Source organism: Otolemur garnettii, unplaced genomic scaffold, assembly GCF_000181295.1.
Source record: "Otolemur garnettii isolate 467f Iridium unplaced genomic scaffold, OtoGar3 scaffold00030, whole genome shotgun sequence".
NCBI classification, from domain to species: Eukaryota; Metazoa; Chordata; class Mammalia; order Primates; family Galagidae; genus Otolemur; species Otolemur garnettii.
Genome location: NW_003852425.1, coordinates 10,113,618 through 10,128,176, shown reverse-complemented (window position 1 = coordinate 10,128,176; position 14,559 = coordinate 10,113,618). Strand labels below are relative to the sequence as shown.

Genomic DNA, 14,559 nt, shown 5'->3' with positions numbered 1-14,559 from the left:
CAGAACATAGTAAAGCAAACGAAGTGTGCTTCATTCATTTCCCACTCCCTGTGCTGCTGGCTTTCATCAGAACAAAGAAACTTCAGGCCCTTAAAGAGCTTTTCTCATCCTAAGCGCTACGTAGTAGTTGTTTAGTTATTTGTGCCTCCTTATTACCCAGACCTACTGAATAAAAAGTACATATTCCTCTAACTAATTTTCAACAAGGGATAAATCCTGACTTTATAGAATCTTCGTTCATAAGTAGAAAACAACTAGGGGTAAAAGCAGCACTCTGGGAGGCCAAGGCAGGTGGATTGCTTGAGCTCAGGTGTTTGAGACCAGCCTGAGCAAGACCAAGATCCCATCTCTACTAAAAATAGAGGTGTTGTGGCTGGTGCCTATAGTCCCAGCTACTCAGGAAGGTGAGGCAAGGGGATCTCTTGAGCCCAAGAGTTTCAGGTTGTTGTGAGCTCTGATGATGCCATGGCACTGTATCCAGGGTGACAAAGTGAGACACTTGTCTCCAAAAAAAGAAAAAAGAAAAAACAGCCCTGCAAAGGTGAACACTGGCTCAGAAGACGTGGTCACTCCTGGTATGTTGTAGCATTTGCTGTGAGAGTGAGTGAACATCGCCACAGAGTAAGGCGCCCAGACACCTCTCCAAACAGCAAAGAAAATTCGTTCATCTCCACCACCTGCTGGAGGCCCCAGAGTTCCTGTAACTGCTTTCTGTCTCCATTTGATCCTTACTTAACCTGTCTCGTGTTATGTTGGCTCGTAAGTCAACCCTGGTACACGCTCAGAAGTTTGACTTTGATTCTCCTTCTGGCACTGAGTGGCCTTTGCGGTTATACCCCTCTGCATGTGAGAGATACGGCCCTGTCTCCAATGTGACATCAGCCTGTCGGGGGTTTCCACCTCTGCACTCCTGTGGGGTTTGCTGTCTGTAGCGTGCAGCCTCATGGGTGGTTCTCCAGCAGTTCATGGTGTGAAGGGGCAGGGAGCACTGCTGTGTCTCCCAGAGTGTCTGACGCAGAGCTGGACAAGAGCAGGCTTAGTAAGGAAGGGAGTGGAGAGGAAAGGGGGCGGAAGGTGTGTGTCTGCCTCTCAGCCCCAAGACCATACCCTTTTTCCATCTCCTTTAATACTTACGAAAATATTAGGCAAACATGGAGTGTGCGGGGTGTGCTTATGGCCTGAGGCCTGAAGTTTTATCTAGTTCATAGATTATCTCAAAATGATACAATTGCTATTCACTTGAATTTCGTAGAGCCCAAAGGAAGTAGTATTTTCTGTCAATATTACTGAAATTTTATTTATACTGAATTGGAGGTATCTCTAAATTATTTTTAAATTGTCCCCTCAGAACTGCAATCCTCATTTCAGAGGACAAAGCTCCAAGCTGGCGGCTCAATGAGAACAGTCGTGACAACAGAAATGTATGTAGCTGTAAGACGTAGAGACTGTTATGAGGGAAGTGCTAACAATGAAATCTCAGAAATGATTGCAGTGCTGCAGTGAACAAAAGCGCATTCTGACCAAGGGCAGTGGCACTTGACCTCCTGACTGAGGTTGGAAAGTACCAGACTGCACTGATAACTGTTTTCTCGTAGGATTTGAGATTAGATTAGGCAAGTCCTTCAGCTTAGTACACCTTTCTTAAAATTACACACACATTTTAGAATCAGCTTGTCTGGTTCTACAAAGACATCTGCTAGAATTTTGATTGGGAATACATTAAATCTATAGATTACTTTGGAAAGAATTGCCATCTTAATGCTATTGAGTCTTCTACTTCATGGATAAGGAGTATCTTTCCAGTTATTTACATGTATGTGATTATTTTTCAAGTTTTATAGTTTTAATTGTAAAGTACTTAGTTGTCTTTTGCTACATTTCTGTTAGGTATTTGTTTTACTGGTGCTACTGTAAATGGAATTTATTTTCTAATTATTTGCTGCTAACTTACAATACTTTCTTATGTATTAATCTCTTTTCTTAAAACCTTGCTAAATTCATTTATTTGTTGTAGTTCTAGTTATAAAAATCCTCTGAGCTTTTATGTTATATATAAAAAAAATCAGATCTGTAAAAAATGTATTTCTTCTTTTATGTCTTGTTTCCAAGTATAGGACTTCTAGAACAGAGATGTTTTTGAGTAGAAGTATTGAAAGCAAGCATCCGTACCTTGATCTTGGTGGAAAATGATTTAGCCTTTCACCATTAAGTGTGATGCTGGTGATTGAATTTTTTGTCTGTGCCCTTCGGAAGATTGAGAAATTCCTTAGTATCTCTAGCTTGCTGAGAGTTATATCATGAATGGGTGTTGAAAATGCTTTTTATAATAACATCAACTGGAATCATCATCTGTTTTCTTCCTACATTCTGTTAATCTAGTGACTAACATTGATTACTTTTCAAATGTTAAAGCAACCTTGCGTTACTAGAATAAACTTTACTTGATCATGAGGTGTTATCATTTTTATATATAACCCGCTGTAGCCATGGATTCCACCAACAAAGATGGAGAAAGATGGGTAGTTGTATGTACAGAACCTGTACAAACTTTTCTCTTTGTCGCTGTTCCCTGAACAATACAATACCACAAGCATTTATATTATATTAGGTTTTATAAATAATCTAGAGATGATTTAAAGTATACGGAAGGATGTGTATAGATTATATACAAATACCATACCATTTTATATCAGAGTCTTAAGCATCTTTGGATTTGGGTATCTGAGGGGTTCTGAGACCAACCTCACACAGATACTGAGTGACAGCGTGTGTGAATTTGATCACTGAATGTCCGCCCCACTAGAATCAGGCTTCATTTTGTTCACTGCTGCCTTCCGTGACAGAAAATCATGATCAGAAAAGACATCCCTGAAGAGAGGGAACTGAGGGTAAGAATGAATGAAGAGGGGCCAGTTGTACAAAAGTGCAGGACACGCCAGGCCAGGGGAGCAGCTGCAGACTCTGTGTGGAAACACGCTCACCTCATTTAGGAACTTGTGTAGCCCTTGGGGACAAAGAGAACCCAGTATACCTGAGACCAGTATACTCAGGATGGGAGGGAGAACAACATGAGTTGGAGCCAGGGACGGACCAGGTCAGCAGGCCAGATTCACCTGTGCCTGTAGCAGTCGAGTAAGAAGTGCTGACTTTTCTGACGCCTCAGCCATTTCCAACCTTTAGGACACTCTAGGGATGGTCTTTCAGAGCTACCAACCACCCACTTTTACTTAATTAACTAATTAGCTATTTAAATCTAATTACTTTCAAATTTTAAAAGTATATAGAATGGAAAATTTGTTTTCTTGTGACACTAGTCACCTTGCAGGTGTCTGGGCAACACAGAATCAGAACATTTTATCACAGAAAGTACTGCTGGACAGTGCTGCTGTAAGCAAGCCAGTCAAAGGAGAAATAATGCCGGGTTTGCTCAGCCTCTCTCCTGTGATGTTCTCTTTTAACCCTAGAATTAATGTTTTTCTATTTAAATGGAAATATATGTAGTGCCTAGAAAACTAGCATGTGACCTGTTCCATATGCAAATGACTTAGGGATGATTTCTACCTAGGACAGGAAAGACGGGAAGACTGGGTACATCCAAGCATTCGCAACCTCATTGTAAATACATTGCAAATGTAAAAATGCAAAGTGTGGAAGTTATAAATGTGAAAGTGGCTTTCAATTTGTTTTAATAGGTGTTTTCTATGTCTTACTGTAACCTAGGGACCTTGCTGCAAGAAACTGCCTGGTGGGTGAAAATAATACTCTGAAAATCAGTGACTTTGGAATGTCTCGTCAAGAGGATGGGGGAATATATTCATCCTCGGGCTTAAAGCAGATTCCCATTAAGTGGACAGCCCCAGAAGCTCTTAATTATGGTAAGAATAGACTCTGTTTTTGTTTTGTGAAGATGAACTGCATCCGCACAAACATTCACAAGCAATATTGCAGGGGTAGACAGAACCAGAACAATTGGAGGATCAATGCCAGTGATGAGTAAATATTCATACCTCGCCCTGAGACAGGAGCACAGTGTGAATTCATTGAAGTTATTGATCAGATTTGTGTATGTAAGATTGCCAAATTTAAAAGGTGGATGTACTTTTAAATATGACTATATATCAGAGAGTTTTTCATTTTATAAGAAAACACTATTTTTACTTTACTTGTCACATTATGTGCAAAGTAAAAGTTGCTGTATCTCTGGACCATTTCTTTTTGAATGTCTTACAATTAGTTCAATAGCCTCTTCTAATGTTAGGCTCCTAAAATATTAAGTCAGTCAAGTCTTTAGTTTCTTACTTTGGAATCAACATGGTTTCTGCAAATCTGAGTCCCTGGAACTGGTATAAATCTTAAGGAAAGAAAGAGATGGGAACATTTAAAACAGCAGGGATTTTTTTTACTTGAATTTTTATGTGTCATGGTAATTGGAAATAAGTGCAGCTTGTGCTGTCTGTGGTTGGGATGAAACAGGCCATAACAAGGTGGATAGCAGCTCGAGAATTTAGGTGGGCGGTGGGGAGACAATATGCTTAAAGTGAAATTAGAAATTACATTTTCTTTAAGGGAAGCAGTAGCATCAATCGGTGAACAGGTATGGTATTCAAATATAAAATGATTTTCTGATTTAAAATGAAAAATTACTTCATGAAGACTTTTTCATTTTAGGTATTTATAAAGGCCTTAATGCCGAAATTAAAAACAAAACTCTTTTTTCTAATTGAGGTGAAATTCACATGCCATGAAATCAATCACTTTAAAGTGACAAATTAGTAGCATTTAGTACAATTCACAATGTGGTGCGACTGGTACCTCCATCTAGTTCCAAACATTCTCATCCTTCCAGAGTAAACCCTGCAGCATTCAGCCCTCCCCTCCCCTTCTTCCCTCCCCCAGCCTCTGGGATCCTCTCTTAGCTAGTGTGGCTAGTGCTAGCATGGGGTTCAAGTACCTGTTTTCAGTTAGTCTGGCTGTATACTAGGAGTCATATGGTAATTTTATGTTTAACCTTTTGAGAAAGTACCAAATGTCTTGCAGATAAAGCTTTTGAATGTAATTGGTGTGGAAGTTGGTTGGGGCTGGCACAGATGCCCCCGGCTACTAAGCCTCACCCTTAGTTTATCTTCCCATGTCCTAACGAGAGGCTTTGGTGAGCTTCCTTCTGATCGCAAGCCAATTCCACTATTCCTCAGAATCTAGAGGTTTTCTATACTCCATAATAATTTTTCTTCAGCATAGTGACTGTTATTACTCTAGAGTAGGATTATATTACTAAGGGGAACAGTCATAGGACCAAAGATAGGATTATAACTCTTAGATATACACATAAGATTTCAGATAACAAAACATTTTTAAGCCAAGGGAAATGTAACTGGACTTGGAAGTCCCTACAGTCTTAGCAGTAAAATCCAGCCCTCCGGAAGTGATTCTTAACCCAGTTTTCCAGATTCTCTCCATTATACAGCCAATAAAAATGTCCTTACTATTAAGCAAGTATGCCAAGTAAAATTCTGCCTCTTCATCACAGTATATTTTAGTTGAATTTCAAGCTGACTTAAACACTGTATTTATAAATCAAAATTCTAATTCTGGATCCTTCTAACAGACAGACCTGAAGGATTTTTCTTAGCAGTGAGGGACATTTTTTAGCAGTCTTTAGTAATTATATAAAACACAGAACACTTTAGACGAGAGGAGGGAGGAATTATAGCAGTAAATGAGAGGAAAGTTGGTATCCGGTCCAATGAGGGAGTTTCTAGAAGAATCTACAGTCTTTCTCCTGGCAACCTTGGGAAGTTGTTTTAGTTCTCACAGACTAAAATCACTGATGATTGGCCTTAAATGCAAGCGTTTTTTAATAAGAGAAAATATAAATATCTTATGAAAGTCCTTATTTCTGGTTAAACTTCTTTCATGTTTTATTTAAATATCACTTTGTAAGTGGCAGTGAGATTTTGCCTCATGTCCAAGAAAGTTTTCTTTTCCCCTCATTGGTTTCTTCACCCTCGCCTCAAAACAGGTACAACCCTGCTCACATCTCCTGGGAAATGTGGGGTCATGTGGATGGAAGAGCCCTCCCATCTGAGGAACCTCTCTGACACTTTGGCGTAGGGCCATAGAATTAAGCTTTTTTCACTATTTTTGTCATTAGTGTTGTTATTTAATTTCTGAAAAGATAATACATATCCTTGTTTTCTAAAAAATCAATACTGAAGGACCTACAATGAAATGTAAGCCCCTCCCCCCAATCTCTAGCCACGGGACTCCCCTTCCCTGAGGCAGATCCTCTCAGACCCTGGTGTTGTGACGGCTGAGGGATCTGTAAGCTCTGGAACAGGAAGGGGCAGGACTTTCAGTGAATCATGTACTGCCCATCGGAACCAGGTTTCCCGCCAACTGTGGCGTTGGCAGCCGTCCACCCCGCTGCACTTACCTTTCCAAATTTATAACACAGGAATGAAGCACATGTCCCTGCAGACATTGTGGGGATCAGATGAGACCTGGAGAAGTAGCAAACTGCTATGCAATTGTGACTCTCGGCCAGGCAAAATTGTTCAGCAAAACCAAGTTCAAATTTGGGATTACAGACTTTCACCTCTGGATTGTGATCTTGGTTTATTTGTTGATCTTTTCCCAGATGTCCCTTATGAAATATTTGACAATTTACACTTTCTTAAAATACAATTTATACTTTCTTAAAAATTACTTTAAAAAGCCATTGAACGACTTTCATGAAAAGTATTAAATTATTGGATGCCGAACATGAAAAGAGTTGATATCCAGACAAGAAAGTTAATCTCCTTCCCAAACAGCATAGTGAATGTCCGTAATTACCGCCAGCTAAGAAGGAAGCTAATTCACACAGCTGGAGGACGCCAGAGCCTTTATCACAGTGGAGGCAAAACTCATCTGTATTTTATGAAAGAAGAGTTATTTTTCTCTTTTTAAGAAAGAGAAAATGCCATCCTATTTTAAAGCAGCCTCATGTTTTTAAGGAGGGGCACTTATAAATCCTGGAGTCAAGGAAGTTACAATAGGGAGAGAATTGAAATCATTTAAGGAATCTTTAATACCATAGCCAGACATGGGGGTGACTCACACCTATAATCCTAACACTCTGGGAAGCTGAAGGAGGAGGATCATTTAAGCTCAGTTGACACCAGCCTGAGCAAGAGTGAGGCCCCACTCTACAAAAAGTAGAAAAATTAGCTGGGCGTGGTGGCAGGCACCTGTCACCCCAGCTACTTGAGAGGCTAAGGCAGGAGCCCAGGTGTTCAAGGTTGCTGTGAGCTAGGCTGAGGCCATGGCACTCTAGCCTGGGCAACTGTGTGAGACTCTGGCTCAAAAAAAAGAAAAATAATTAAAAATTAAGCACCACGGCAAATGGGGTTTAGTTATGATGAAGCATGCCCTATATGTAAAAGTAAACATAAGTGTGTTAGAAATGTCTTAGGAACTCTTAGTCTCTGAGAGGCTGGAGATCAGAGGGGATTTTTCCTCTTTCTCTCCTTGGTTTTACATCTGTCACCAGAAGACATCTTACGTTGGTTTTTATCTCTTTGCTTCTCTGGAAAAATTCTAAGAGCTTAGCTCATCCAGCTCACTCACAGGTGCACCAAGATATTTTGACAAAACAAGGCACCATGTAATTTAAAGAAGTTGTTTCTATCAGCCAGAATGTTAATTTTCACTCTATTCAAAACACATAGAAAAATATATTTTCCATAAATGAAAACTATCAGTGGAGAAAATGAGACCTTTGAGCATGTGAGAATATCTGTAAACAGTGATGAGTAAAAAATTGAAGTTAAGGAACTTTCCTTATTGCTTTAAGTTTGTTTGTAATTTTAGAGGAAAGAACATGATGCAGGCAGAGGACAAAATTGCAGGAATCCAACTTAATCTCCTAGGCATTGATGTGTACGAATTTATATCTATTTTTATATAACATTCATCTTCCTCAGATACTGCAGGAAAAGTAAGCTTGGATGCTGGCTAAATATTTGTTCTAAGGCGTGGGAGAGTTGGGAGGGAATGATTTGGAAGCTTGTTTGATGAAACTTGCGGCTTGCAGCGAATTCACTTAATTGATGAGGTGACTAGTCCAGGAATGTAACACCAGTAGGGAATAGGAAGACTAGCTATTGCAGGTGTCCTCAAACTATGGCCCACGGGTCACATGCGGCCCACCTAGGACATTTATCCAGCCCACCAGGTGTTTTTGCCACCGTTGCCAGTCCTGCTTAAAAGCCAACTCGTTCCGGGGCCCGCAGTCTGGCCCTCCAACGGTCTGAGGGACAGTGAACATAAGTTTGAGGACCCCTGACTGCTCTTGAGTTCATTTGGCAAGTTTTAATACAATCACATACCAGTTAACAGCATTCTGAGAAAGTGTTATTAGACAGCTTCCTTGTTGTATGACCGTGGTGGAGTGCACGCACACACACCTGGCTGGTGACATGGCCTATGCTGCAAACCCATACAACACGTCAGTGGTAGGTATTCGCAGATCTGAGTGTCTGTGCACAGAGAAGGTGCAGCACTGCACTGTGGTGTCAGATGGCCATGCTGTTACTAGGCATAGGAATGTTGCCATTGTATTATAATCTTATGAGACCGCTCTTATATGTGGTCCCTCAGTGACCAAAATGTTATTATGTGTCACGTGGCTGTGTATGTTAGTATGTGACTGATACAGGCCGAGACATAACCACAGAGGTCACCGACTTGTCCTCTGGGCCTCACCTGCTCATGGTGGCTGTTCCCTTCCAGGGAGATACAGTTCTGAGAGCGACGTGTGGAGCTTCGGCATCCTCCTCTGGGAGACCTTCAGCCTGGGGGTGTGTCCTTACCCCGGGATGACCAATCAGCAAGCAAGAGAGCAAGTGGAACGAGGTGAGCCAAAGACAGGGGCGGGGCAGCTCCCCCAGGGCAGCAGCGCCACTGGCCAGATGGCGCCTGTGCATGTGGGGAGGGGTGTTGACGTACCATCTGGGTGTGTATGCAGAGAGCAGAGATGCTAGATAAACCTGCTCTTGAATGCCACATAGTCTTGGACAACAAAAAACAAACACACATTTTAAAGGATTCCAACACTTTAAAAGGAGAGAGCACCAGGCTTTCCTTCCCCCATCCCTGCCTGGCGTGACCTCTGCAGGGCTGTGCCCTTTACTGTCTTCAAGGGAAATCGTTTGGGGGCGTTCCTCAACCTGTTACCTTTTACTCTACCCCAAAACACCCTCTCATAATATTGTAACTTGAAATGTGGTTAATCTTCACCCCCCCCAAGGAGTTTTTGAGGATTTTATAGTGCTTCTGAAGATACGCTGTGGTGTTCTCAAAGATGGGAATGCCCAGCTAATGGTGACACTCTACCATGTATCTGTACAGTCCGCAGTTTCAACAGGAAGAGCGCTCTGCATTAAAGGCAGCGCCCTCCCTCCACCAGAGAGAGAGGGGCGTGAGCCAGTCGGTGTGGGAGGATGCCTGCCGCGCCCTCCCACCTTCTCCTGCCGTTCACAGACATCCCTGCCACTCTGCTGGACACTGCCCAGCACCAGACCGAAAAATGAACATGACCATATTCATTTTTAGTTCACTGGTAAATTAGTGTGGATAAAATCCTTATCCTCTCTTCATCTTGAAAACCAGGCGGTAGGGATGATATTTGAAAATTCTGCTTGCAGATCTAACCTGAAAGCAAATATGAGAGCAACTAAAAGGTACATGGGGGGTGTGACACATCTCACATCACACTCTGGGACCAAGGGACTCAAAAAGGGTACTCTTTAAACTGGAAGGTGAGTCTGTGGGACCAAAATACTGAATCCTGGATCCCCTGTAGGGAAAAACAGTCAGTGTTCCCTGAAGTGGCTGTTTTATTTCTATCAACCTGTAACATAACATTAAAAAGCTGCCTAATGCACTGTGTGAATATTTAAATCTTATCTCCATTTTAAATTTTCTGTTCTTCTTCTCTTGGGACTTCAGGATATCGGATGTCAGCACCCCAAAACTGTCCAGAGGATATTTTTCAAATTATGATGAAATGCTGGGATTATAAACCTGAAAACCGCCCTAAGTTCACTGACCTTCAGAAAGAGCTCACCGCCATCAAGAAGAAACTCACATAGGGACCGACAGCGCCTCTCCCCCTGGGACACTGGCCCTGGGCAGGCGCAGAAGTGTTCTCAGTAACAGTGAATTTACGCCACATTACCTGCAACAGTCTTCTAAGGTTATTTTTTTATTAACTGGGTTTTTTAAATATGTTCTACTTTTAAAATGTCAAAAACAAAGGCAAATTTATTAAAGAAATAGCCCTACCAAGAGCTGTAGTACCTAATCATAGCAACCCTGCCGCTTCAGGCCGTGGGAAACAGAACAGCACAGGCTCTCAGCGTGTGAAGGACAAAGATCTGACTTCTTCACACCCTGACCTTGCTGTTTCTACTTCGGCCCAGGTGTGGCTGCCATCCCAGCCTCAGTCCCTACCCGGTCGGTGCCGTAAACTGCACTGGCAGGGCCATGTTTGCGGGCTCATTCCACCCCACTTGGCTTTCTACTCTCTGCTAAAGCAAGATGGTATTTGTAGACATAATTTTGTAAGGGGAATGATTTGGTCCTTCTAGGGTTTTCCTTTCCTTCCCACCAAGCCCAGGGCGCGGGTTCTCACACTACGGTGTCATTAGTAAGGCTGCTGTTTTTATCCCCCTTAGTTTGGGCTTCAGAAAATAATGCATGAAACGTCTTCAGAGAGAACACTGGTAGAGTGAGGCAGCGTCTTCTAATGGGTGTTGCGGAGAGGTGTGCTAGCAAGAAGCAAGTTTAACAAGAGGGTGGAGTGGGGGAAAGACCAGCTAGAATGGTGAGCAAAGGAGGAAAGAAAATGAAAACATAAAATCCACCTCTGGGCAGAGTTATTACGCCTTATAAACACATGTTCTTTTTATTTTATGGTCTGAATTCAGCAAAAGGGTCCTCAGAATATTTCAGGAGTTTATAGGTAAAGCCCCCATAGTGGCAACAAAGTTTTTTGTTTTGGGGGGGTTTTTTTAGAGAAAATCTGCAGAAATAACAGCACACTTCTAGTTAAGTATCTTCCTTTAGAGGAGGCGTCCTGAAGTGTAATCACCTGCATCTGCACCAGTTTTCAGGGCTGTTAGAGTTCTGTGGTTCTGTGTCTCCAGCACAGTCACGGGCACATGTGCACACACACACACAACCAAGGTGCAAAGCAGGCGTGGATGAAGTCACGTGAGCTTTAATGAGGAAGACAGGGACAGCACTGCCATCTCCACTGTCCACCTTCACTGACCTTCCCCTCCTCCTCGGACTTGCTTCTCATTAGCTGCCAGGTGTACAAGCTCGGTGCTAAAGATACCTCAGCTGGGTAACAGCTCAGAGTTAAAACTAGGGTTCCGTTGAGCTGATTCCAAGCTGTGTCCGAGGAACTTTCTCGTGATCTGTATATAGTTGCCCTCAGGATAAATACGTGTGGGAGAGCGGTCCTGCTCAGGGGTAAATGTGGCCTGGAAGCCTTTTATAAATCCTCAGGCCTGTGTCCGGATAACAGCACCGTAGTGTGAGTCTGCGGTCTGCACGCATTCTAGGATCTTGGGGAGGGACGGTTGCTCTGGCCTCTCCATGTCTTTGTTTCCTACAACGGTCACTGGCAGAGTTCCCACCGGCTCTTCAAAGAGTGTAAGAGGATGATGCTGAAGAGAAAAATGACTGGTTTCTATCATTTCAATTTCCTTGAAAAGTTTATACACATTTAATGATTATTATGTTCAGACTAAAATGAAAATGTAAAAACTTCCCCTCAAAGACATATTGCACCATACAAAGCAACATCTTTTTAATTAGCACAATTTTCTCTTTTATCAAATATTATAGATAATTGGAACTTTCTTTTGATGGCAGACACTATGCCAAATCAAAGTGCAGACTCGTGAATTGAGATTAAGTGCTGTAGTCTTGAGGCACTTGCCAGCCTTGATAAGTAGGAATAAGGGGGCATTTCTGCACTTTTGTTGGTACTACCCAGTGACTCTCTGCTTGTAATATTCTTTGTTTGGTTAAATAAAACAGTTTCCCATCACTGCTGGCCTCACACTAAGCTCTCATCAAGGAGAGAGAATGATGGTTTTGGCTTCAACATTGTGAACAAGACCTGAAGCTTAATCCTTGCATTCTGTCATAAAGAATAAACACAGCATTGATATTTCACTCCGCCAGGCTGTTAGAATTTGCAAAAAGCTTTTCAAAACATCATGACATCTGCAGCATTTAAACTCTATTTTATTCTTTGTCCCAAAACAGGTAGTGGTATAGTTCAAGATTAATAACTCATTGGGAGTCTTTCAGGATCACATCCGTTATATAGAATATTAAATTTAATATAGATACATGCATTAAGAAAAACTTATGCAAACCATTTTTCACTGTTAATTTTGTTGTGCTCGAAGGATAATTTATTCATCCCTTCTGTCACTGGTAATTATTGGAATTATGTACTTTAGGAGGCTAATCCATATCCAAAAAGCACACATATAAATACTCTTCTGAATTTGCAAGTTGATGGAGGGAAAGGAGGCTCCAGAAATACACAAAATCCTCTGACTTGTTTAGTAAGAAAACAGTTGTAATGCATTTGGAATATCCAAAATTTCCACTGGTCTGGATATAATTAAGTCCTGTCACAAAGCTCTGTATTGTTGACAGATTATCTAAACGTTACGTCTGTCACTACTCTGTAGTTCCAATGTCATATGAGGGGAGGGAGCTAAATGGGGACAGGCTGTCTCTCCCTCACCTGCATTTTTCAACCTTGAATCACCAAGAAGCCTTTGTGAGAAATATTTACAGAGTTCATTGCTTTTAAAGGAAAGACATTTTTCATTGTCAGATTAATATTACCAACATGTGAAAACTAAAATTCACTTTTTATTTCGTGTAATGCAAGGTTACTTACCAAAGCCAACATATTCTTTCTGAAAGAAAATAACAACAAAGTATTAACCAGGTTTTTTTTTTTTTTTTAAACTTTTGGAGACTAAGATTTATTTCACCCCATCCTGCCACTAGGTCCCCCGTGAAAGGTCTCAGATAATTGTTTCTCTTTTATCTCCCAAATTTAATATGATCAATCGCACTTGCCTTCTGTAACTCACCAGTGTCATTGAAACATCTCGCTAGCAGATCAGCATGGACAAGGAAGATACTTATGTTAGGTTTTGTTAAACATACACTTCCCTGTGGTTCATTTTTAAATTATTTTGAAAAGAAAACAAAATGTTTTGTCAATGAAATAGGTTTTATTTCCGTTAAACCATGACATTGTTTTCCTGTCTATATGACACGCATTTTAATTTTATGATACAATTTTATACAGTTTGGTTAGTGCCACTAAATAACTTCACACTACTGGGGTTGGGTTGTGTTAAGAAAATGTTTTATTTGTAACACAGGCCACACGTTGAGGACCTTGCAGTGGGATAACAAAGCTCAGAATGCACTAACACAAGTATCTAGACCTGACGTCACTTCTACTCAGAGTTATCTCAGTCACACCACTTTTATCAGTATCTGTGCCCTGGGTCAAGTGCCGTGGTGCCCCAGTTCACAACAACCTCAAACTCCTGGGCTTGATTGATCCTCCTGCTTCAGCCCCCCAAGTAGCTGGGACTATAGGTACCCGCCACAACAACCTGGTAGGTTTTCTATTTTCTGTGCCCTGGGTCTCACTCTTGCTCAGACTGGTCTCAATCTCCTGAGCTCAGGTGATCCTCCCACCTCGTGTGAGCCACCACACCCCGCCACACCACTTTATTATTAATTCTTGGGTGTCCCGGACGTTCTCAGAGTATACCTAAACACCACATTTCGTGTACTCTGTGCACACCATTTTGTGGCCGTGTGTCCTTGGGAGTTAAGATTGGTATTTTCTGAAAAGCGCTTGTTTCCCTCAGCCTTCTTTTTACACATAATCCCTTTATTAGACCATGGATATTTTAGAATTGGTTGTCAAAAGTGACGTTCTGAGTCCTGGAAAGACTGCCTTTTATATTTAGAAGGCCAGAGCCTTCACACACAAAACAACAGTGCAAAATCAAAAAAGCAACAAAGAGGCAAGTAAATAAATGTTTTCTTTATGTATTAGTAATTAAATGGGATCAAAGATTTTACATGAAAGTGAGTTTATCTTTCCACGTACTATTAAGTTAACATAAAAGTTTACTATTAAAGTATGACCTCTTATTACTAACTCTGATTTGCTTATACATATCAGAATTGTGTTATTAAATATTTTAATTTATTTTTCTGTTTTGATTAGTTTTATATCAAGTCCAAATACTGGATTTATTTGGAAGAATCCAGAACTACATATTCTTTCTGCAAAAGATACTCTGATTTAAAAGTCAGGATTTCATGTACCAAGATTACCTACTTGAAGGAAATACTGGTACAGTTTTAGAGTCCCATAAAATTCTCCCTTAAAAAAATAATTATTAGAGAGAGTGTATAAACTATACATTTTCACTATAATTCAACTTA

General features: G+C 41.1%; 1 protein-coding gene across 1 annotated transcript in view; it reads left to right on the top strand.

The window, feature by feature from the left end:
• Positions 1 to 10,285, top strand: part of FER (FER tyrosine kinase) — a 328,727-nt gene extending 318,442 nt beyond the window's left edge. The window contains exons 18-20 of the mRNA XM_023512721.1: positions 3,721 to 3,875; positions 8,773 to 8,895; positions 9,991 to 10,285. Of these exons, the coding sequence (XP_023368489.1) occupies positions 3,721 to 3,875; positions 8,773 to 8,895; positions 9,991 to 10,133 (421 nt within the window). The 3' untranslated portion in view covers positions 10,134 to 10,285. The remainder of the gene's footprint in view (positions 1 to 3,720; positions 3,876 to 8,772; positions 8,896 to 9,990) is intronic.
• Positions 10,286 to 14,559: the final 4,274 nt, after the last annotated feature.